General features: G+C 37.0%; 1 protein-coding gene and 1 pseudogene across 1 annotated transcript; one reads left to right on the forward strand and one right to left on the reverse strand.

Moving 5' to 3' along the window:
- Positions 1-2269: 2269 nt before the first annotated feature.
- LOC149819702 (GPN-loop GTPase QQT2-like) lies at positions 2270-7218 on the reverse strand (annotated as a pseudogene).
- Positions 6962-24561, forward strand: LOC149819703 (DDRGK domain protein). Its single transcript, XM_089983119.1, has 9 exons — positions 6962-7243; positions 8371-8516; positions 9501-9597; positions 21192-21304; positions 22228-22329; positions 22415-22576; positions 22954-23010; positions 24047-24083; positions 24193-24561. Exons 2-9 carry the CDS (start codon positions 8400-8402, stop codon positions 24396-24398), a joined length of 891 nt encoding a protein of 296 aa, XP_089839245.1. The 5' UTR covers positions 6962-7243; positions 8371-8399; the 3' UTR covers positions 24399-24561.
- Positions 24562-25409: the final 848 nt, after the last annotated feature.

The raw sequence follows: 25409 nt of genomic DNA on the forward strand, positions 1-25409 counted from the left end.
AAAAGTATGGAGAAATTGATGGAGATGTAAACCATAGGATAAAGGTTGGGTGGATGAAATGAAAAAGTGCAACTGGAGTGTTGTGCAATCGTATAATGCCATTGCGGTTGAAGGGAAAGTTTTATAGGATGACTATTAGGCCCGCTTTACTATATGGTACGGAATGTTGGGCTGCCAAGAGACATCATATTCAAAAAATGAGTGTAGCTGAGATGCGTATGGTGAGATGGATGTGTGGAAATACAATAAACGATAAGATTTAGAACGAGGAGATATGTAAGAGGGTAGGGGTTGCACCCATTGAAAATAAGGTGAGAGAGAATCGTTTACGATGGTTTGGACATACTCGGCGAAGGCCTAATGATGCTCCAGTTAGAAGGATGGAGAAATGGGAAAATATATTAGTTAAAAGAGGTTGGGGTAGGCCTAGGAAGACATGGATGGAGGTGATAGGAAAGGATATAAATGCTTTGAACCTCACCGAGGACATGGCATTGGATAAAAATGATTGGAGGAGAAGGATTCATGCGGAAGACCCAGAATGATTTTCTTTGTTGGTTGATATCGTCGACCCCAATTGTTTTGGGATGAAGGCGTAGTTGTTGTTGTATCATAAATCATAAATTAACTAAAAAAAATTACAAAACCTATTTGGCTAACATTATTAATTCTAATCTAAATTTAATCGAACTATTTTATAAAAACAAACTAATTAACTGACAAGAACAACATATGACATGAATCTAAATTATGAACTAAATAAAATTACGGCTATCTACTTGGCAAGCAAGTCGAGAAACACACTAACACTAAACTATTCTAGATTTTATATATATATATATATATATATATATATTATTTATTTTTTATCTTTAAATACAAGAAATAAACTAAACTAAACTAAATGCAAGAAATATGAAATGAATAAATAAATATATGCAATGATATGCTAAATGCCATGCATAAACTAAAACAATGGAGATGGGAGAAAATAAGTATACCTTGAAGCTTACCTTCGACGGAAGGGTTGAGAAGAAGAAGTTGGTTTGCCCGTTGCAATCATACGAACTCCACTCTCTCTTCGATGATGGGGGCTAGAAAAGCCAACGATGACGAGGTTTAGAGGAAAGAGTGAATAATAAGAAGAAGAAGGAAGAATAGGGTAGGCAATCGGTTAAGAAGAAAACAAGGAAAAGAAGATGAAGAATAAGAGGTAGAGAGGAGAGAGATAGTGGGGCGCAGGATCCGAAGATAAAAATGTCTCCCCCATTTCTAAAAAGATTTATTTATAATAGTAGTTTAGATCTAATTAGGTTTTTAGAAAAAAAATAAAAAAGAGTCCATAAAATTTTATGATATTTCAAAAAGGCTTCTCTTTCTAAAATATTTTCTAAAAAGTTAATTATTCTCCCCAACATACTTCAAAGAGGCTCAATTTGCTCAAATTACACTTTGATGGAAAACGATAAAACTCTTAGCAAACAAGCATTTCTAAGCATTTATCGCACATGATCATACATGATCAAACATGTATGCATACAATTGTTGATGTTCATGAATGAGTTTGTAGTTCAAAAAATTGATGTAGTTTTATGAGTGCACAAATATGTGTGTGACATATGATGGTGTGTTGTAAGACATGGAAAAATATGCATGCACACAGTATCGCTCATGAACAAACAAATGGTTGATGAAAACTCAAGAAGTGCTAAAAATTCATCAAGTTATAAAAAATATATACATGCACACATAATAATTTGAGGATCGCCTTCATAATCAAGATGCTCGACTGATTTAAATGTACCCAGTCATTCTAAATGGGTTATTAGATTGCATGAGCTAATATAACTCTATAGCTATCATAAATGGGTAATATGATGCTAATGTCATAAATGACAATATGAAAAGCTGTCATATGTTGAAATCAAGTTCCCATGTACATTCACTCATATCAAAAAACTTGCCAAAACAAGTTGATTACAAATTCAATAATCTTGAACGATATATTGATCTATGTTTCCTTCTAAATTCTCTTCCCTTGTTTCATACTCTATGAAATTCCACTTTGTATAATACATGATCAGTGAACAAATCAAAAGCAAAATTATCCACAAAAGGGAGAGGGTCAGCTTGGCTCAAATAACACGAGTCACAAGAAGCTATTTACACAAAAGAACAAATGGTAGAAAGCCTCATTCTAGACTTGGTCTTATCCCCTCCATAGGGCAAATAATCCTTGTAATAAATCAAAGACAATTGATTCATGTCTTCAAAATGAGAATCCTGCAACCTCCTCATCTTGGCCGTCATCTTATTTCCTCTTCCACGTCGAAGATAATCTCAAGATCTTCCTCTTCTTTCTTCTTCAAACCAGTGCTCACGACCACAGTTTCACCTCCTGTCTTCTTCATGTCCATCCTCAACCTCTCCATGTTTGCACGCCGACTTTCTTCCTCCAACCGATGCTTCTCATCTCGCCTCTTGTCAAGATCAACCATGCAAATGAAAAGCACTTGCCAATTAGAGGATATCTTAAATGCAGGCACACTAATTTGACTTTAGAAGCATCAGAGATTTGTACTTTCAGTATCCATGTACTTCTTTGCACTAGCTTCTATGGCCATGAAGAATTTGTCAACTCCACCATCTCGTGCTGACACTCCCACAGATTTGAGGTTTTGTAAAACTCATCAAGCACCAGAGAAAGGCTTCTAAACAAAGTTGATGTGTAAGATGAATCAAACTTGAGCACAACATGAAATACGATGAAATCTTGCATCCACTGAATGGTGACAACATCGACAATACGTCAAGGAAAGAATAAAAATTAGCACCCTTATTACACGGTTGTGCCATTTCCAAAAAACAGAAGCTACCAAGTGCAGAAAACTGCAACATTCTTTATTAACATCATAGGGTTGCAAATGGATCGGATCCAGGAAGAAGAATTTGCAAAATTTGGCTGTCCAAAAACTGAACGGACCAGACTCCCCAATGAATCTTGGGATCCCAAACCCGGCAGGTTTGCATCCCTAACACATCCTAAAAGCCACCAAACTAGAAGTGCAAGTACCTCCAAAGCAAACTCATGCCAACCCACATCAATTTTGTTAAATGTTAACACCAGTGACAAATGTGTTTTGTAGAATATGCTGCAAGCATAGCGTATGTTGTTCATGAAAGTCGCATGAATTGTTGAGGTGGGAGTGTCAATGGCATATGCAATCACCACAGAAATCATTGATGCAAAAGCTTCAGTAATTATGGCCACTGAAGCTAGCCAAGTGAATGTTTCAATCTGACAAGGATCCAATTGATCCACTCACTTCTCAATAACTAATATCACCTATTACATAATCCAATAAAGCATAAACATGCATCTGAAAGATGCAAATAAACATGGCTGAGAAAACAATAGGTAACCAGCAAAAATATAGGTCAATTAAGTTTAATCCTCATCAAACTTCGTAGAGTACAGATTTAGTGAGGTAAGAATACCACCATTTGGCCCAATTTTGAACTCCATTGCTACTTTATATCTAACGTTGTCTCGTATATCAATATTAGCATCAAATGGGAGGGACATGACTGCTGGATCATGATTTAAGACATCCCTGATATTTGATGCATGGGTATGTCCAATCAAGCGATGCAACAGAGTGGTCTTTCCACTTCCTGAATGAGTACAAAGACTGTATTGCCTGTATTACCATCATCTGGAAAGCTAATTGATATCTCTGTCAAAACTTCATATTCATGAAAAACAATGAAGCATGAAAAAAACAGTAGAACGCATTATGACAGGGATTATACCTGTCATCTCACTAACTATAATAATAATGGGTTTTCCTTGAAGTTAATAGATGAAGTTCCAGCTCCGGTAGATGATGTCTTCCCCAGAGCCGTAACTGTGTTTTATGGGGCCTGAGGCGCAGGGAAAAAATGGGCCCCCTATTAATGGTAGGAGTTCGGGGGCAGCCCCTCTAAATTTTTTTTAAAGAATCAAAATAACAATAAAATTTGCATTCACATTAAATAAATATAATATTCCAATTATTTATATTATATTAAATAAAAATATATAAAATATTTATATAAACTACCTAAACAATACTCATGGGCCTTAAAAATGGGCCCCTAATTTTTTTTGGGGCCTAGGGGCCCTGAGGCCCAAGCCTCATTGGCCTCTTTACAGGTCCGGCTCTGGTCTTCCCAATATGCAGGTTTTACCTTCAGATCACGACCACAAGACAACAAAAATCAGACTCATATACATATCAAGTAAGGAAGATGTAAAACAAAAATGATGGTCTATACAAATCAAAATATGTGTTTTAGGCTTCGACCCCATCATTGGGTGGATTTTCCATCTCCATTTGATCCTTCGAATTGTTGGTACTGTAATTGGAAGCAAAACAATGTTGATATGTAAAATTAAGAGAAGAAGCTATACTAAAATCATAATCACAGATATAGGTGACATTTTGAAAATATAGCTATAACATAACTGTAAATTTATAAAACTATATTAAAAGTGAAATATCATAAATTTATATATATCACAATATTATCCCGATTTATAAAGATATTATGAGTTACCGTTTACTTTTTTACTATTTTCTATATTTTAACTACAATTTTATTTTCTTTTGTAATTTTACTTATTTTTTATTATGTGTACTTTATTATCTAGACATGTTATTTTCTTACTCAACTTATACTAATTTTATATTTTTATATATTTTTTAAGCACCGAGTTTTTACCAAGATTTATCATCTAAACCTACAATATTGTGAAAAATTGCCTTGCAGAGATATAGCAGAGACTGTGGCTTTGCCTAAAATACAGAGAAAATGTACTTTCAATTTAAATTGTGTTTGAAAATGCCTTAGGGCTTGTTTGATGGCTTGTTCACGATTGGATGAAATGAACAAAAAAAATGAAACTAACAACTCGTTCTATTCATTCTGTAACAATTATACCAAGTTCAACGTTTGTTGTAACTGGACAAGAGGTTGTGCTCTTTGTGTTTAAAGTTTGTTTTAAGTGTGTGCGGACAACATGATCACACACTGATAATGATTTGGATAACTTCATTTTGGATCGTAAGACTCGATCCGTCCAACCATATGAGTATTTTGACATGTTTATTATGGATTTTATCCTCAGATATGAAACTCGGATTGAATCCAAAAACTAAACAATGTTTACAATTTAAGTCATTTGAGAAAAAAATGATATTTGTTATATATATATATATAAATGATTTAATCAATGTCACATCACATCTAATTATGAAAGTTTATCACAAAAATATCAAACCCTAAAAGAAAATTAGCTATAAAAAATAAAATTATCAAATCGTATGAAAGCATAAAACCTTAAAATGCAATAAAATAAATCATAAATAAACCCCAAAACCCTAAACTATAAGAAAAATAATAAAATCAAATAAAAAACCAGTAATTCAATTGTGCCTTAACAACAATGGATCAGTGTTTGTGGGAATGAACAAGGGGACCCCGGTGCCGGCGGTAAAGAAAAAAAATTAAAGAATGGAAAACAAATAAATAGGCAATCTGAGAAATTTTTCAATAAAAATATAAAAAGCAAGAGAAGGCCGCAAACTCCCAAATTACCACGAACAAACCTGAAATTCAAGAAACTGGCCATTCACAAACTGCAAAACGAGACTCGATTCTCCGGCACCCACATCGCCAAGAAGAACCTATTTGATGACAACAACCCAGAACAACAATAAAAAAAACTAAACACCACAAAGGAAAGAAATTGAACTCACAGAAAATTCATAATCTCAAACCTAAACTAAACAAAAGTTTGGGAAACAAAATTTGATTATGATTATCAGCAAAACGCATCAATCATAAGAAGAATATCACCCCAATTAAGATCGCAATGAAAACCCATCAACCAAATAACAAATCAAACAAGAAAAATCAAATTAATGAAAAACCCAACACGAGAAGAACATCCCAAGGAAAACCTGAATTAAATAACAAAAAATTGATCACCAACACATATTGAACCAATCCAACAAAACAAAATTAAAGACCCCCCACAAAACACGAATAAAAAATAAACAAAATCTCATATATAATTTATGCGAATAACCCACAAAAATCACCAAAATTGACTGATCTATGCCAAAAAAAAATAGAAAACCAAAATTCATTTAGAGAAAAACAAAAACAAGAAGAGCGTGAAACAAACCAACTTTGCATTAAGAGTCTTGCTGACAATGGTCCTGTTTATTTGTTTTCCTTTTAAAAACAATAAGTGGGAAGAACGAAGAAAAAGGGGTCGCCGGCAACAGTATCAGTGACCGGCGCCAGCTCACCCCCACCGGCCTCACACGGTCTCCGCTGCTTGAGAGAGAAACTGAGAGAAGAGAATGAAAGAGTTGGGAGACCTCTCTCCCCGACTTTTTTTTTTAACACCTCCCATTCCTTGCGTCCACGTTCTAAACGTAACAGGAGGGGTGTTACTAAGGGCATGTTTGATGGGTCATCCCGGGCATCGCATGGGACAAAAAAGATGTCAAGAACAAAAATATTAACAAACATTGGACGCGGCGGACGACATTCCGTGCGTCCGCCGTGTTTGTTAACCTGTATTATTTTCGGTCCACCTCCCCTCTGTTACAAAAAGAACAGGAATGGAAGGAACGAAGTTAAAAAAAAAATCGACCAGGTCCACAAACCCGCACGGGCAACAGTAGCACACCGCCGTGCACTTGGCGCCGGTGCCACTGCCGACCTTAAAATTACTTTGTTTTTTTGACCCCGAAACCCTGTTCGCAGCGGGATTTTAGTCCGAATTCCATCGGGAACAGGGTGTGTTTGATCTCACGTCGCTCGGGATGCCAAGGACTCGCGGAACGGCGTGGCGATCAAAACACTCGTCTTCGACCCCCCCCCCCCCCCTGTTACGCCGACAACCGGATGGGGGAACGTTCTAAAAAAAATCGGACGGGCTAATACCTCCCCTCTCCCTCCTTCCTGGTCTCATCTCCCTCAACCCCTTTCCTCCCCTCTTTCTCTCTCTCAGCCCCCCCCGACGCGAGCCTTCCTCCTCCGGCGCTCTCATCGTTGTTGCCTTTGCAGAGCGACCTCTTTCTCCCTTACAGTCATAGCAGCCCCAAAACCCTCATCAACGTCGAGACGCATCCGCTTCCGACACCATCGTTGTCGGACCATTGTCGGAGCGAACTTGGAGGTTTTGGTACGTTCTCCATGCTCTCTCTCGTTGTGGGTGGGAGGCGGAAGGGATTTGCTAAATTCCCCCTTTCTCTCTTTCGTTGGGGGTGGGAGGCTGAAGGGATTTGCTAAATCCCCCCTTTCTCTCTCTCTCTCTCTCTCTCGTTTTGGGCGGGAGGCAGAGGGGATTTGCTGAATCCACCCCTCCAAAGCTAATGTTACGTTCTCCATGCTCTCTCTCTCTCTCTCGCCTGTTTTTGCATTTTTCATTAAAAACCAAGGAGGGAAAAGGCCTTCAAGAGCATAAGGGATCACCTGTGCTTGAATCTTTGTAGTAGGGGTTTTCCAGCCCAAGTTTTCATATGCAACCAGTAGTTCTTCACACACGTCTAACACCTTAAATGTCAAATCCACATTCTCAGCCTCCATTTTCAAATGCTGAAGCAAAACCCCAGGGTTTTATTATTCAAATTTCCTTTTGGTTTCTTCTTCGATTATTAATAGAACTATTCCTGATCTTTGTTTTTAATGTGGCAGATTGTCTCTTCGTTTTGAAGGGAGCTTTTTTTTTAATCTCTTTAAGGTGTTAAATGTTTTAGATCCTTTTTTTTTGGCTGTTGATGTGTATAGATGTGTTGATTGTATTCCTTCTTTAGATTGTGACTTGCTGATGATGAGTAATGGTTTTTTTGGTGGAAATTAAAGTCTGTTTCCTTTTTATTTCCCCTTTTCACCTGTTTGGTTTTTCTCCTTTTCTTTTTTATGCAGTAGTTGTCTTAGGATGCAGAGATATCATTGTAGAAATAACTAAAATATCTAAATTACCTTGTTTTAATCTCGATCGTCATGACCAAGTACAAAACCAGCTAAGTACGCTCTATCAATTTTTGTGTATCATGTTGCTGCTTGATTGTTTGCATTTTTCTCCTATTTTAAATTCTTTTGATATTGGGGTCAACACATTTGTAATTTTTTCTAAATAACTAAGGTTTGATCTGCAAAATATCTGGATAAATCCTTAATTATTCAGAGATTGATCTGCAAAACAAGCCCCTCTATGGTGGTCTTGTTGCACGCAAAATTGATGGTCCCATCAAACGGATCGGATTTTGATCCAAATTGGAATCTGATCAGTTTTACAATATTTGACAGAATCATCTACCTTCTCGAACTTGGTGTTGATGGAGATGGAGGAACTCTTCGCGAGCTTGGTGTTGATGGTTCTGGTGATCGCCATCCTCCCTCTGTTTCTATGGAGGCGTAGTCAGGACTCACGTTCACCCCAACCTCCTCAGGAGGTAGAATTCTCTCTCTCTCTCTCTCTCTCTCTCTATAGCATATTAACCCTAACCAACAAGCCAAAACTCCTTTTTTTTTAGTTTTAGCTTTTTGAATTGTTCAAGAGTGTACTAAGGATTGAAGGTTTGGGGTCTGATTGAAAATAGACTCCTACAACTATGTCCATATCCAACTAATTCACATGGTTAGGTATTCAAAACTAATCACCACTAATCGAACATCAACCTGCAACCATCAATCAAGCCTGCTAGTTTAGTTGATTGCTTGTAATGTGATTTCATAATTTGTTGTTTTCATAATTTTGTAATGAAAGTTACTAACAAAAGCTTTGTTGTTTTCATAAATTTCTTTCTTCACTGGTTCTCTTTATGAATTTTTTTACTTGGTTATGAAAAACAAAATCTTTCCTACTATTAAATGGGTGTATTTTAGCTTTCTTTTTTCTCATTTTAGGTTCATTAATTTTCGTATTGATGCATTCCCCATTTCAGCACTTCCAAAGTTAGGTTTTGAAACTCATGATGCCAGTTTGCAAGGCTCTCGATAGCTAGCATTTAACACTATGTCACATATTCCTCAAATTTGAACAAACACCTCTTGTACAATGGAAGACAGTTACTTTAATTAGATGTTTATTCGCTAGAGTGATCTGTACTCTTTGGTTGACGCTTTTACACAAGTGTCTGCCAATGTTGCGAATGGTCACCCATTTGGCCAGTTCATGTGTATCAAGTGTCTTGATTTCATATCTATAGCTTTTCGTTATGTCTATTTGTTTGTTGAACCTTATCCAGGTTCAAATCACCCATGATTTTATTGCAGATAAGATTTCTGCTAGTCTTGAATTTAATAATGATGTTCAAGTGCAATGTTCTACTTATGCATGTAGTTAATGGAGTAGAACCAGTTGACTGCCTTTTCTACGCGTAGTGGAAATGAAAGCGAAGGTTTTCAGCTTTGATTTTGCTTCATGTGAAACTTAGGTTCCACAACAAGACACTGTAGTTCGTCATAGTGGAGCAAGGCGTATGAGACGAAGGGCAACTGCAAGTGCATCCACATCAGCTGCCACTCAAGAAGGTTACTTCTTCAAAATATCTTTGTATATTTTGTTTGACACATTCTTATAAGTGCAGACTAATTCAATTGACAATCCATTGGCTTTGGTTTCTTTGTGATGCATTAAGTTCCATATTTATTGGAAATCACCAATATCTGTGGTGTTATTTTATGGCTTTGCTATGCTTAACCTCTTTTTTTTCTATTGTCTTATTATTCATCCAGTGATTATTTAATTCAAAATGGACTTGGACACCATTTGTGTCAAAATTTTTGGTGTCCCCTCACTATGCTGCTTAAAAATAAAATTTGTTTTTAATAGTAGGGTAGGAAAATAAATATGAAATGATGTGACAGCTTTTGTGCTAGGATTAACTGGTTATTTATGAAATTGAATAGAATACGATAGATGCCTTTTATATTTTCACTTCATAAGTGTTTTATATGAAATGCTAAGAAGATGCTTAATTTGATGTATTTGTTTACTAAGCTGGGTAGATGCATTTCTCTTTCATGTAAATCTTGATTCCTTTTGTTCAAATTTTTAGCAACTGCTGCTTAAAATATTCAGGGTGGAAAATGCTGAACTTATCATGAATATATTTGTCAGTCTAGTTTACTATACTTTCTGAAAGGGATTCACCGCTCAAAAATTGTACTACTTGAGGACTTGGGATGTGATGTTTACATTTGAGAAGTGGACATTGTATAATAATGAGAATCCTTTCTTTGCTTTCTTCAATTCTTTGTTTGTTTTTGAAGTATTTGATGCAAATGGAAGTGGCATCTTGAAGATGTTAATGGCAAATTCTGCATATCAGGCATTCAACCCTGCAGAAGTGTATGTATGATTACAAAGCTAAACTGTTGGTCTTATTGTTATTGTTCCATTATCTGCGAGTTCTATGTGGAACTTTTTAGTGAACATCATTTCAAATTTTAATTTATTTTTTATTGTTTAGACTTTTCCCGAATATTTTCCAAAAGCATGTATTTTTCTTGGTTTCTGTCATGTTTCCTAGCTTGTTGTTTTCTTCACCACACATAATTCCCAAAAGTTATTAGCTCATTTATTTACAATGCAAATTTTCCTATTCTTATTTTTCTATTGGCTTGAAATTTACTGTTTCTAGTATATTATTATTCCTACACTCACTGTGTGTTCTGCTGCTTCTGCTTTTGCATTGTGTAGATCCTTGTGTTCCACCTTTCTTCCCTAGTGTTTTTCATTAGATTTTCAATATTCTTTGATTTCAACAGCTTTGGTATTATGTCATTGTGATTCATTATGCAGCAGATTGTGATGACTCTGGTGAGAAAACAGCTCGATTCCTCTTAGGCTCTGTTTGGAAACTAGCAGTTGGAGGTAGCTGCGAAATCCATAAATTTTCAGGATTTGATATTTCCAACCTGCCAGTTTGGGTGCATGCTCAAAATTTTGGCTAAAACTTAGCAAATCCATTTTGAAGCTGTTTGGATGATATGTGAATTTCATAATTGCTTCTCCAGCTATCGGTTTCCAAACAAATATAAAAATGTTGCGAATGTGGTAATTTGTATTGGTCTACGTCATAGGGACACACTATATTGGTGGCGTGTCCCTGGTGACCTGAGCCTACACACTTGGACACATGGAGACAGATACTGACATATATAGTGAATGTTTTTAATGTTATTTCAATAAAAATGTATTTCTTAATATTAAAATATCAAAAAAATATTTTTATTGATTAAAGAGTTCTGTGTTCTCGTGTCCTATTTTCCAAAAAAAAGTTTGAAACTTTCGAGTCAAACCTGTCTCACACGTCCTCTTGTCCATGTGTCTTTGTGACATAGGTATTGGTTGCCTTATGGCTTATGAGATGTTACAACAAATCACATGGTGTTTCATTTGTCTGGTATATTTTGAAAAAAAATGACAAAGGTTAAATTGTAGGCTATTGTTCTAACATAGTCAAATAAATAAAGCTGATCAATTTTACTACAACTAATCTTATTCAAGATCAGAAAATACCTAGAATAGAAGAAACCTTCTCACATGAAATAAGAAAATACAAATGTATGAAACAAGGGTCTGAAGTGACCCACAAACGATTTAAACAAAAACAGGTGGTTGGCATGTCTCAACTTGCAATCAACAGATCATAAAACATATTTCAATCGAATGTTGCTTGTACAACTTCTGAGTACTCATATTTGTTGAAGAATAGACATCCCCACATTGAGAATTCACAGATTGCAACACAAACATTGATCAAACGTTTCATCAAACATTTGGTTGGCATCTAAACTGTTAAAATTGTATATATACATTGTATATACGAATGTATATGTATCATGTACATATATGCACATGTATACATATATGTATTCTCCATATATATATATTGTAACTAGGGTAGTTTCTTTCTTTTTCTTTTCTTTATTTTTTAATTTCTTTTGAACTAGTCAACACAAGGTTGACTAGTCAACAAGAGACATTGGAGCAAGTCCAGCCGCAACGTCTATATGAGACTCCTATGATGCATATAAATAGAGGATGATTCCCCTCTTGAATGTAATGCTTCTTGCATGGGTTTGACATTAATAAAATATTATTTTTATAATTTGTGGGCATCTTTTGTGTGCCCCCTTTGTGGGTTTTGTGAGTGAGCCTATTTGTGGCTCTTTGTGTGTTCACTTTGGTGATTTGGTGGATCTTATTGTGGCTCTTTTGTATGTCCACTTTTGGTTATTTGGTGGACTTTGTTGGAGGCTCTCATTTCCTTACATGATATCAGAACTTGGTGGTTCCAAGCTTCATGTTGATGTTCGTGGGATCGTGGTTGCTCATTTGAAGATTCAAATCCAAGTGTTCGTGAGATGCTTTGGTGGTGCTAAATTGGTGTTGCCTCTACAATTTTTTGTAAAGGAGTGATTGTGTTTGATTCTTTTTGTTCCTTCTCTATATCTTTTATCTATATCTCTATCTCTATCTCTTCTTTCTCTCCCCCCTTGTAAAATGGATGACAAAAAAAGTGTCACCATTATGCCCGTGAAATTTAATGATTCTAACTAACATGGTCTTCAATTATGAAACACCATATTTGGGGGAAAGGGTTGTTGGGACTAGTGGATGGGTCCGATCTGGAGCCTAAATTAGTCCTCACCAAGGTAGAAAAACGAGAAGGAAGTTCCTCTTACGAAGGATGAAAAATCTAAAGCTCTTGCTACTTATGAGAAAAAATGAAAAAAATGAAAAAAATGGAGGATGAGACATGACAAGATCATGTCTTGGCTCATTAGTAGCGTTGATATAAAAAATGCTAGTCTTGCAAAGTTTGAGCATGCAAATAAAGCTTGGGAATACCTCAAGAAGATGTTGTCCCTTAAGGATATTGCACATGTGTGCAATTTACAAGATATAATTTGAACTATGACTCAAGGGAAAAGAAGCATTAGAGAATTTTATAGTGAATTATCCGATCTTTGGGAAGAGTTAGCTCTTCTTGACCCAAGATGGCATTGCTTCAATGATATAGAACTCTGCCAAAAACAAATGGATACATAACACTTCTATCAATTTGTAAGTGGTCTGAGACCGGGATTTGAGTCCATAAAGGTGACTCTCCTACATAGATGAAGATTCTCTTCTATTGAGGACACAATTAAGGAGTTAAGCATGAAAGAAAATAAGCTTAAGAAGCAGACTACTAAGAGTGATGATGACTCGATATTAGCCGTATCTAGGCCAGGAGACTATGTTCATACTTACAAACCACCACACTATGGAAAGCAAAACAATGAGTATTATGGAAGACAAGGTAATGAGCATGAGAAGAAAAAAATTATTTGTTTTTATTGTCATGAATTGGAACATGTCAAAACTCAATGTCCTAAGTTAAAAAGGTCATATGAAAAGAAGGTTGCTTTGGTTGGTCCTACACACGAGTCAAATGATGTCAGAACCACACAAGGCTCATCTATTGGGAACATGTCCTTGGCACAACTAGTGGAGGCTCTTCAACATCTTTTCAAATGAGCATCTTCATCTACTGGAGCTGTTGTTTCATCCTTTGGCTTCTCTGATCTCGATAAATCTCTTTGGATTCTTGACTCAGGTGCCTCGTTTCACATGACACCAAATAGTGATTTTTTATTCCAATGTCATAATTCAAGCTGGTCAAATGCGTTTACTGCTGATGGGACATCTCTTGAGATAAAAGGAATAGGAATTTTGAAAAAAATTCTCAAAATTTTTAAAAAAATTTATTCCAAAAACTAGACACATTATTAAATTAAATTTAAATCTTTTATCTGTTTCTCAATTATCTGACCATGAATGTAATGTTTCCTTCTTCTTTAATGATTGTCGGGTGTAGGATCGCCAATCAGGAAAGCTGATTGGGGAATGCCATAGAGAATGAGGCTTATACTAAAAGGATTTTTTGGAAATACCCAAGAATACTTTTTGTTGTAGTGTTCAAAAATTAGATTTAGATTTATGACATAAAGGGCTTGGTCTTCCTAATGTATCCAAAATTCAGTTTTTTTCAAAGATGATTTTTTTTGTAATTCTGAAAACTTTACGGTGATTGTATTCTTGGCAAAATGAAGAGATTACCATTTCAAGAAAGAACCTTTGTTTCTTTAAGATCGCTTGAGTTAATACATTCAGATGTTTGGGGCCTACTGCCTGTTCTATCTAAAGGGGGTTTTGTGTACTATGTGATTTTTGTTGATGATTTTTTAGACATACTTGGATTTATTTTCTTAAACATAAATTTGAAGTTTTTTTTTTATATTTTCAAATATTTCATAATTTGGTAAAAAATCAATTTAAAAATGATATTTCTATCTTTCTCACTGACTGAGGATGAAATTTTTTATCAAAAGAATTTAAAGATTACCTAAACTTAAATGACATTACACATAAAAAATCTTGTCCTTACACTCAACAACAAAATGATTTGGTTGAAAGAAAACATAGGTACATTATAGAAACACCAAGAACCTTGTTTATTTCAAACCAAGTACCAAAAGATTTTTGGGCTGAAGCCACATTGACCACTGTTTATCTCATCAACACAATGCTATCCTCCTCTTTGCAAAATGTGTCACCAGTTAAAAAGCTTTTCAAACTTATTCCTGATTATTAGATTGAATTTTTGGATGCAAATGTTTTGTTTTTACTAACAAGAATGATAAATTTTCTCCCCGTGCTATTTCATGTGTCTTTTTGGGATATGCAAACAACCAAAAAGGCTATAGATGTTTTGATTTTAAAAGTAAAAGCTAAATGTTTCAAGCAATGCGTCCTTAGAAAAAAAAAGTTTTTTTGAATTTAAAAAATCTAAGGAAATAATTGAGTATTCATTTTTGTTGGATTTAATTCCAAAATATAATGATTGTGATTTTGGTCTTGATGAAGATCATGAGCTTGAAAATAATATAGTGAGTGAAGAACAATCTTGTGATAATGAGATTAGAGAAGAGCAATCCTGGAAGGATAAAAGTTATATACAATATTCTAGGCGTAGTGATTTTAAACGTCCATGTGCACTTGAAAGATATGTTGATAGTGAAAACCAAATAGAAACACAAACTAGTCTAGAGTCTCAAAATCCCCTGTGAAATTTGTGTCTTATGACTCTTTTTCACTTAAAGTACCAAGAATACATTCCTATATAGATTCTTCGACCTATGCTTAAGCAAAAGAATACTTTGAATGGGTAGAGCTAGAAGCTTTAGAAAGGGCCAATATTTGGACTATTCAAGGCATTCTCCTGTGAAATAAGGTAAAAATCAAGAGTGATGAAACTCTTGAAATATACAAAGCCAGATTAGTTGCCAAAGGATATTTTCAAGAATACAACATAGATTATGAAGAAACTTTTGCTTCAGTTGCTAGGATGACCACAATTAGGACCTTAGTAGCCCTAGCCTCTGTGAGAAGATGACCCATATATCAGATGGACGTCAAGAATGCATTTCTTAATGAAAATTTGGCTGAAGAAGTTTATATGGAATACCTACCTGGTATAACTATTCTTAGAGGAAAAACTCTTCGTTTGGATAAAGTTTTTTATGGTCTTAAACAAGCATCAAAGGCTTGGTATAACAAATTAAGTCAAGTTATGACTGATATTGAATTTCAATCTTGTCTGACTAACACAACTTTATTTGTTAAGATTTTTTATGTAGGTATTATTATTGTTGTCTTCTATGTGGACGACATGATCATCACCGGAAGAGACAAGCAGAGAGTTGAACACATTAAAAAACTTCTCAAGAAGCATTTTAAAATGATTGATTTGGGTTTTTTAAAGTATTTTCTTGGAATTGAATTTGCTTATTCTTCTAGAAGTTATCTATTGACTCAATTTAAACTTGCTCTAGATATTGTTGCTAGGTCTGAAATCTCATATGATAGAAAGACTGACACTTCCGAAGTTGTCAATGCTAAGATGAGAATTGATGATGGAGAACCACTTGAAAATCCGATGCCATACAGACAACTTATCAGAGCACTTTCTTATCTTCAGTTACGAGACTTTATATAGCACATGCAGTTCACACAACAAGACAGTTTCAACATGCTCCCACTTTTGTTCATATGGGAGCAATTTTGCGTATTATTATATATATTAAGACTTCTATTTATCGATGATTCTTCTTATCTGCTTCTTCATTATTAGTTCTAACTGCTTATATTGATGCTGACTGCATAGGTGATCTCAATAACCGACACTCAACCATAAGTTTTTGTGTTTTCTTAGGTGAATCGTTGATCTCATGGCGGTGTAAGAAGCAACAAAAGGTTTCTCTTTCTTCGACTGAAACAAAATACCGAGCCATGACTACAACCACTATAGAGGTGATCTGGCTCAGAAGATTGTTGATTGATATGAGAATTCAAATTAAAGGAGCATCACGAATGTGCTGTGACAACAAAAGTTCTATCTACATTGCCAACAACCGAACCTTTTACAAGCGTGCAAAAAATATTAAGATAGACTGTCATTATGTACGAGACATGTATCTACAGGGCACTATCGATCTTCTCTATGTTACCTCAAAATACCAGTTGATGAATTTCTTCAACAAGCTTCTCGCTGTTCCTAGATTTCACTTTCTCTTAGGCAAAATTTTAGTTATCCAACCGTAAGTTTGACGGGGAGTGTTAAAATTGTATGTATACATTATATATATATATTCTTTATTTTTTAGTTTCTTTTGAACTAGTCAACACAAGGTTGACTAGTCAACAAAAGACGTTGGAGCAGGTCCAACGGATCTATTTAGAGCTGTTGGGGCTGAACGTCTCTATGAGACTCCTATGATGTATATAAATAAGGGATGATTCCACTCTTGAATGTAATGCTTCTTGCATGGGGTTGACATTAATAAAATACTATTTTTATAATTTGTGAGTCTCTTTTGTGTGCCCCTTTTGTGGGTTTTGTGAGTGAGCCTATTTGTGTGTTCACTTTTGTGATTTGGTGGACTTTGTTGGAGGCTCTCATTTCCTTAAACAAACCAATGAGTTAACATAACGACCAGACCAACTTTGAAATCATTATAGTGTAAACGCTTCAGACTTGAAGAGGGATGCAAGCAACACTTTTTTGTAGCCAAAAGAAAGAGGTAGGGCTAACAATATCCTCAAAATGCATGTGAAAGTCACCCATTTATTTCTGAATAACCAAGATTGAGGCAGGAATCAAGGGTCTTACTGTAGATGGGTGGACAAGAAACACAAACTGAAACAGAGGGTCTTTAAATTGGTGGTCTGAAGAGAGAGAGAGAGAGAGAGAGAGAGAGAGAGAGAGAGAGAGAGAGAGAGAGAGAGAGAGAGAGAGACCCACGTTAAAGAAAGTTGGATCAGCAAGTATGGTAGAAGTGGCGAGTTGAACCCGTAGCTGTTTTAGGCTCTGTTGGGGTCAGCAAGTTTGCTGGTTCGGTGCAGTCATGGGTAGGTGAAGAGAGAAAATGGGTAGTTGGGAGGGCCATCAGGAATAGGGATGGCCAGTGTTGTTAAAAGCGAGCCTCAAGGCGCAAAAAGCGCGCCTCGCCTCGAGGCGAGGCGCGCTTTTTGCGCCTTGAGGCACACGTAAAAAGCGCAACAGCCTCAAGGCGTACGCCTCATGCGCCTTGAGGCGTACGCCTTGAGGCGAGGCGCGCCTCAAAGTGAGGCGCGCATTAAACATCGGATGGCCCGGACCCGAGTTCGACCCGGATCCGGGCCCGTATTCTCGAAAGATCGAGAACCTGTGTCTTTAAAAAAGACACAGGCGCTTCGGGGCGAGGGAAAGCCCTCGCCCCTTCTCTCTCCACTCCGTCCCCTTTCGTCCACCGCCACTGCTCGCCGCCAGCCACTGCTCGCCGCCGGCCACCACTCGCCACCGGCCACCACTCGCCGCCGGCCACCACTCGCCGCCGGCCACCACTCGCCGATCACCGCCTCTGCTGAGAAGGGATCACTCGCCGTGCGACCACTCGCCGCCGCCACTGCTGTCGCCGGCCACCACTCGCCGCCGGCCACCACCCGTCGCCGATCATCGTTTTCCTTCAGGTATGGTTTTTTCGTTTTTTTTTATTAACCTGGGGCGTAGCTAGGGGGGGCAGGACTGGGCTGTAGCCCAGTCCTGCCTCCCGAAACAGTTAAATTTTTTTTTTTTAAAAGCCCAGTCTTACCCCAACCCTGATTCCATATGAAATAGATTTTTATCCATTTTTGTAGCTCAGCCCAGTCCTAGCCCAACCCTGACTGCAGCAAATAGTTTGATTTGTCCATATGAAATAGATTTTTATTAATAATTGTAGCCATTTTTTGTCCATATGACTGCGGTCCCTTGTTTTCCTTTTTTGTCCATATAACTGTAGCGATGATGATTTCTTGGTGTGCAATCAAATATGCGATGTCCTGAATTGTTTAAGCATGCATTGATTTGGTTTTTCGTCAATAATGCTTGCTTACTTGAGGCATATGAGAGAGAGAGAGAGAGCCTGGACATCTTGTGCAGAATACAGTCCAGAAATTAATTCCTTGCTGCTAAATTTGCATATTTTATTATTCTTTTGGAAAGCATCATTTGCTTTTCATGGTGGCAAATATCAATCTACTTTGAAAAGAAAGGAACTGAAAAGGCTCTTATGGAACTTGTATCCCTTGTCATGTTGGTGGTCACTTCATCGCAACTTCTCTTGAAGATAAAAGTTGGACATAAAGGAGCAGTTGTATGGTTATTTCAATCAGTTTCTGATGTATAGGAGCCCACCCGACCTACATTTTGGAAATAAATTTGTTGAATGAAACAATAAAAAGCAACTTTTTCTTCAAACTGACTATTTAAGGATCTCTCAAGATGCTATTAGGTCTATCTAGATGTTGATCCATAGGATATTTTACACTATAACCCATTTTAATTGAATTAATTTGTGATTTTTATTGGCTCACATCTTTGAGTATGAAAACAGTCTCAGTTTTGAGTGCTTTTACAATAGGATAATGAAGCAAACTAAAACAGATTGTGGGGTTGTAGGTTTCTTTTCACTACTGTGTAAACTGAGATAGAACACAATTGAAATATTCAAACATAATGGTGACCTCTGTTTAGCATATTCAAACATAATGGTGATCAAGTTGTTGCATTAATGCTACTTTTACATGTTAATCTCATATTTTTTTCGTATTTATTTGAGATTTTTTATTTCGTGTTGGTTGGCGCTTCATCAATAAAGCATTTCTTATTTATTTATAATTTTAGATCATTTTAATAGTTTTTTTTAAGTTAAATTTTTTTTTTGAGGCTTACGCTTTGCGCCTCGAGGCTTACGCCTCGCCTCAGATTTTGGTGGAGCGCCTCGCTACGCCTCAACGCTTTTAACAACACTGGGGATGGCAGTGGGGCGGGGCGGGGGACAAGGTCTCCACCCCCACCCCGCCTCAAGATTTTATCCTCCACCCCCGCCTCCATCCCCGGCGGGGAATGGATTTTATCCTCCATCCCCACCTTCATCCCCGTTTCATGTCCTCCATCCCCGGTTCAAACGGGGATGAGGCGGGGCGGGGATATTGCGGGGAAAAGTGGTTGGGGCGGGGATCGTGGCGGGGAAAAGTGCACGTCCATCCCCGCCTCCACCCCCGGACGGGGATGGATTTTAACCTTCGTCCCCGCCTCCATCCCCGGTCCAAACGGGGCGAGGCGGGGCCCCGCTTTCCCCCGGTCCACTGCCATCCCTAATCAGGAAATTGAAGGTGATGCCGGTGAGTGAGACGGAGATGGACTTCAGCATGGTAGTTGATAATTACCTCCTCCCGATGAAGGCAGCTCGTTCGTGAAAATTGAGTTAACATTTGCTACCTCAACGCCCACAACAGCTTTTTTTCCAGGCTTCCAAACAGCGTTGGATGCTGTGGATTCCACAGCATCCAGTCCGGCGACCTCTGATGGTGAGCTCCCAAAGAGAGCCTTATATCTTGCATAATAAATATATTGAATAAAAATGTGGAAATAATAAAAGGGCCTCTGAAGACATGGTGTTAACTGCTAATATTTTTCTTTTCTTAGCCAGCATTTAGTTCATATCCTTTTTTTCCCACTAAAACTGCAATTGTAAGCATCCTGAGGATAGTTGCTCATTAGTAAGCCCTGAATTTGACTTTTTTCTAGTCTATTATTTTGGTTGTTTATTGATGATTGACTTGGGCCATGAATCTAGGTCCTAAACTTTCTAGTTCATTAATAAATAAAAACTATCAGTGGCAATCTCAATGTTTTCAATATAAGGTCAATTGTCTGGATCTGAAGTAGAAAGCGAATATGCTGGTTTCTTGATGCCTGTTCCATCTTCATTCATAGATCTGATATGCCATGATCATTTGGACTGGCATAGCATCATCTGAAACTGAAAAGCACCTGGTATGCTAAGAATGCTGAAGGGCCACTGGCAGGGCTGATAAATAAGCTGAATGAGCTGAGCTTGGACTGTTCCATCTTGTTGTTTAGTCTCAGAGACAACTTGGGCTCAGGCTCATTAATCTGGGGATCGGATTTGCATGAGTTGAGCCAGGTCCAAGATGACTCATTTTTAAATGAAAAAGTTTTTTTTTTTGGTTGAGAACATTAGGAATCAAACACTATGCAAAATGATGTGTGTGTGTGTGTGTCTGTTGTCTGTGCACGCAGCATAGTAATGTAAATAAGCTGTCTCATACTTAGCTCATGGAACCTGCTTTATGATCTCAAATGTGCTTTCTATGAGCTGAACCAAGCTGAGCCACGAGCTGCTCTGTTCGTTTCATTGCTTAGTCACAGGTTGCAGCCTAAAGTAAAGAACATGGTAACCATATGTTAACTTTATGGTCACTGCTTCCAATTCTTTACAAGTGGACCGGAGTGAAACTGAGTTGACATATACTGGTCGGTGGACCCCGTTTCATGCGGGATTAAAAAGTTTTAAGATTGTCTGAATTATAGTTTAAACATGGCCAGAATTCTAATGGTTTAAGGCTTGTTAATTTATGAATACTTCATTTGAAAATGCTGTTTCAGATAAGTTGTTGTGGTGGCTTTGAACTTGCATTTGTTACTTTTGTTCTATTCATCCATTAAATGCTTCTTGAAATACAGAGGTTGCTGCTGAAAGCGAGGAAGAAGATCCTATTCCTACTGATGATTACTATGTTTCCAAATCATCCAAGAATAAGGAAAAAAAACGTCAGGAGCGGGAAGCAAAACGTCAGGTTTGCATTTGACTTAGTATTTTAATACAATAGGTATCCAGACGTCTCAAGCTTTTCAAAGGGCCTGAAGGTTTATTGTATTCTCTGGTTGAAATGATATCTTTAGGTAGAGCAACAAAGTGCCAGCAAAATGAATAGGCTTGACATATAATGGATTACAATCTTCACATTGCTTTTTCATGCCAGTTATTTAACTAGATGATGGAAGGATAAGAATCATTTACCCCAACATATTTATGAAGATTCTTTCTTTGTGCTAGCTTTCTTTCATCTTTTTTCTAGAAATTTTCTTATCCAACTTCTCTTGATTGCGTGTCAGCATGTGTCACCCATCTTGCCCATCATTTTTTGACTAGTTTTTTGTCTCTCCATAGCTGCACTTTTCTAATCCTTTTCTTGCTCGCCTGATCTTGCTGCATGTGTACCACTTTTTGTTATCTGAGCTCTTTTGCCTCTACTTCTCATTTTCATGATATTCCAATTTCTATATTGCATTTCTAGTGCTAGCATTGCTTCATCAGCAACCATCATTTTTTCCTTTATAGCAGACAAAATATTAGTATTTGTGTCATAAGCTGTTAGGCAGACTAACTTCTCAGAATGCCTTGGTCTCTTTTTCTTTTCTTATTTTCTTTATTAGTTCTTACACTTGAAGATTAGGAGACTGTACAATGAACCAACTAGTTAACCAATTTTTTAGGATCTGAATTTTTATTCCAGTGGAAGTATTTCATAGCATGTAGCATGTCTAAAACAATGCTACTGCATACACAAATTTTAGTTAAACAACCATGAATTAGAAAAGGAAAAAGAAAACGAAAGAAACATTCATCATCCTTTCAAAACTTATATTCCTTTTTTACTTTTCTTTTAAATGCTACTTGTCCATATGCTCTAAATGTGCCATGGCATTTGTTCCAAAGGCGGAGGAAATTGCACGTGAAGCAAGGAAAACAAAGCAAGACGGTTATGCTGAAATGAGAAGGAAAAAGGATGAAGAACGTGAAGCTCAGGAGCGTTTGATGGTGAGGGGCTTAATGTTATAATTTTAAAATCATTGATATTCTTGCTCAATTGAATTTCATTGTGTGGCCTTACACTGCTTTGTAGGAGGAGGAAGCTAGAGCCCGGAAGGCAAAGGAGGATGAAGCTGTAGCTTTAGAATTTGAGAAGTGGAAAGGTGAAATTTCTGTTGATGCTGAAGGTACCGCAGAGAATGAAGTGCAAGATGGTAGCCAAGGCCTTCTTTTTGATTTTGTGGAATATATTAAGGTACTTTCAAGAGAAGCCTTTAGTTTGTCATCAACTAATGTGATGCATTCTTTGATTAATTTATTTTTTGAAGATGAATATTGCTAAATCTTGTCTTTGGCGTGCCTCAATGGTACATTTTTTTCTTATTTAAATTTTTTATTTATTTTCAAGGACATAATCAACATCATGGATATGCATGCTTGCCACCATGGAAATGCATGCATTCAACATGCACATTCGAACATGCTTAAACACGTGTATACATGATATGCTCTTTCATGATCTCATTCATGTCTTGCTTTATATACATTGGGTGTGGGATAAAAAACAGCTCTGAAAAAGGAGTCAGTTGTTCTAACAGGCAATTTGCTCTGATTTCTTTCTGAACTCTGCAGAAGCACAAATGTGTTCCTTTAGAAGATTTAGCTGCAGAATTCAAGCTACGTACTCAGGTAAGCTTGAACTTTCTGTTCCTAAAGCTTTGCTGCTTTCTTTTATTCATATTGATCAATTCCTCATGCTATTTGTGCACAATGGGAACCGTTCACAAGCTTCCTAAGTGATTATGATGTTCACAAATTTATGTGGTGATACGTTAGGGAGAGCAAGCAAAAGAGAATCATAAATTGCATTATTTACCCATCGTTCCAAATTAAACTTGTCCTTGCCATGCTGGCCATAAAATGACATCCAGATTTTTGTCATTTGTGGTCATAATTCGACACTTTTAAGAGCTATGTGTTGAACCGGCATTTCAGTACTTTTGACACACCTGCCTTGTTATGTTAGTCTCAACCTAACTCATACTACAAAAATTGCTTAATACGCTGATATTGATGAGTTCGTTAATGGAGAGGTCCAATCAGAAGAGTTGCATGACTATAGAGCAAGCAGTTCTTAAAGCGGAGCCGGAGAAGAGTGTCCATCTACATGCTTAATTATCTTTCCTTCATGTAACAGCCTTTCAATTTTGATATTTTCTGGCATTGACCTGTTCCCCTCGTGACATAATTGGATTAGTTGATAAGGTCTGTCACTCCTGATATTGGCCTCTAAATTCAAATGTATTCCATCAGTGTTTTCACCTATACGGCTTCAAATTCTGATGTACTGTTATTGTCGCCTCCTTGTCCCTCTCTTTGAGGCCATTCCACATGGCTTCTTTTCAAAAGGTGAGACTGTCTTGTGCTCCTGACCCATACTCGAAGACAAGAATGGAACTGTTGTTTCTTTTATAGATGTTTATTTTTCAAATGTGAATGATGCTTTCAAGAGCACCAGGGGAAAATGGCAATACCTGAGCTGCTATGAGTTTTCTTTTTGGTAAAGATTCTGAACTGATATGGTTGTCAAACTTAGTAGTACATTAATAAGATTGATTAAACAATCAACTATATATTGTAAAAAGAGATTCTTTTTTCAGTCTTGATTTCTAAGCAGGTCATAATCTACTTCAGTGAATCTAGAATCTTTTTTCTCATTGTGCAGGATTGCATCAACCGAATAAATTCATTGGAGAAGATGGGTGAGTGTTCACCTTTCACTGGCTGCTGTAACTGAAGTTTTCAATCAAAGATTAGTCCATTTATTTTTTTGTAGTCGGTGCATGTTCTAATGGGTGTCTTTCCATATAGGGCGGTTGTCTGGGGTGATGGATGATCGGGGAAAATACATATACATCTCTTTGGAGGAAATGCAAGCAGTTGCAGACTACATCAAGCGGCAGGGCAGAGTTGGTATTTCTCATCTAGCCAGCAGATCTAACCAATTCATTGATTTGGAGCCAAAAGTTCAGCTTGACAATGAACTTGCTGCTGCTGATGCAGTTCTTGTTGCATGATGTTTGTAGATCTCATTTTCTGGCTTGTTTAAGACCTAACTATAGATGAAAGTATGAGGGTCATTTACACGATTCCAGTGATTTTTTATTTTCTGAGAATTTGTTTATCCCATTCTTAAATATCCTGACATCTACTGCTAACCAGGGTACAATTACAGCGAAACTATATGATAACTGAGTTGTTTCTGTTTTCTCTGTGACAAAAGCCATAGCTTAATTATTCAATGATGCGGATAGGTTGAGCGTATCCTGATTCATGGTTGAGTTGCCTCGAGGATGGTTTGGGTTTCGATGACTTTGCAATAGTTAGGAACCTGAGTGTTCTTTGTCATCTTTCCTGTAAGAGTTAGTATGCTTCTAGGACACTTGAGAAAGATTAAAAAAGATAATAGGTACAATGTCTTAACATGTCAGAAAGAGAGAGAGAGAGAGAGAGAGAGAGAGAGAGAGAGAGAGAGAGAGAGCGCTGAGCTTTTCATTTTCTGGAAATCGTTAGGAACTTCTGGGTGATCGCTTCCTCCTAGTAAAAAGTTGATTACGTTTCTATCGAAAAAGTAAAAATGCTAAAACAGCATCAACCTGTGCGATGTAAAACTCTTTTTTTATTTTCCAGCTGGGGTTAGTCAGACCCCGACCAGATTACATGTTCATGAATGTTACTCATAGCTTGGGTTTGGAAACATTTCTTCTCGGGGTGTCTTAGAGGATTCGGGTAGGATTTAGCCATTACTGACTCTGACCTGATCGGATCTGACATAATTGGGTTCAAAGTCAGTTGAGATCAGACAAAACCGAATCTGGATTCGTCTGGCTTAAAATATGATATTTCTACAATAATCAGATTTGGATTTTGCCAGATTTGGATTGGGATTCAAAAGCAAAACTCAATGTTGAATCCGGATCTAATTATGAATCACATTTGAATTTGGCTACAGAATCCGACTAGTCAGATTCAGGTAGAAGCTAAGCAACAAGGAGCAGTCATATTCCTTGATGATCTAATTGTGAGTA

This window comes from Nuphar pumila, chromosome 12, assembly GCF_984573655.1.
Source record: "Nuphar pumila chromosome 12, dmNupPumi1.hap1.1, whole genome shotgun sequence".
NCBI classification, from domain to species: Eukaryota; Viridiplantae; Streptophyta; class Magnoliopsida; order Nymphaeales; family Nymphaeaceae; genus Nuphar; species Nuphar pumila.

Bases quoted from the DNA above. Each gene is read 5' to 3' on its own strand.
- LOC149819703 (XM_089983119.1), top strand. From the start codon at position 8,400: ATGGAGATGGAGGAACTCTTCGCGAGCTTGGTGTTGATGGTTCTGGTG. The intron at 9,598-21,191 runs GTTACTTCTTCA...CTTGAAATACAG, and splicing joins ATCAGCTGCCACTCAAGAAG to AGGTTGCTGCTGAAAGCGAG. The intron at 22,577-22,953 runs GTACTTTCAAGA...TGAACTCTGCAG, and splicing joins ATTTTGTGGAATATATTAAG to AAGCACAAATGTGTTCCTTT.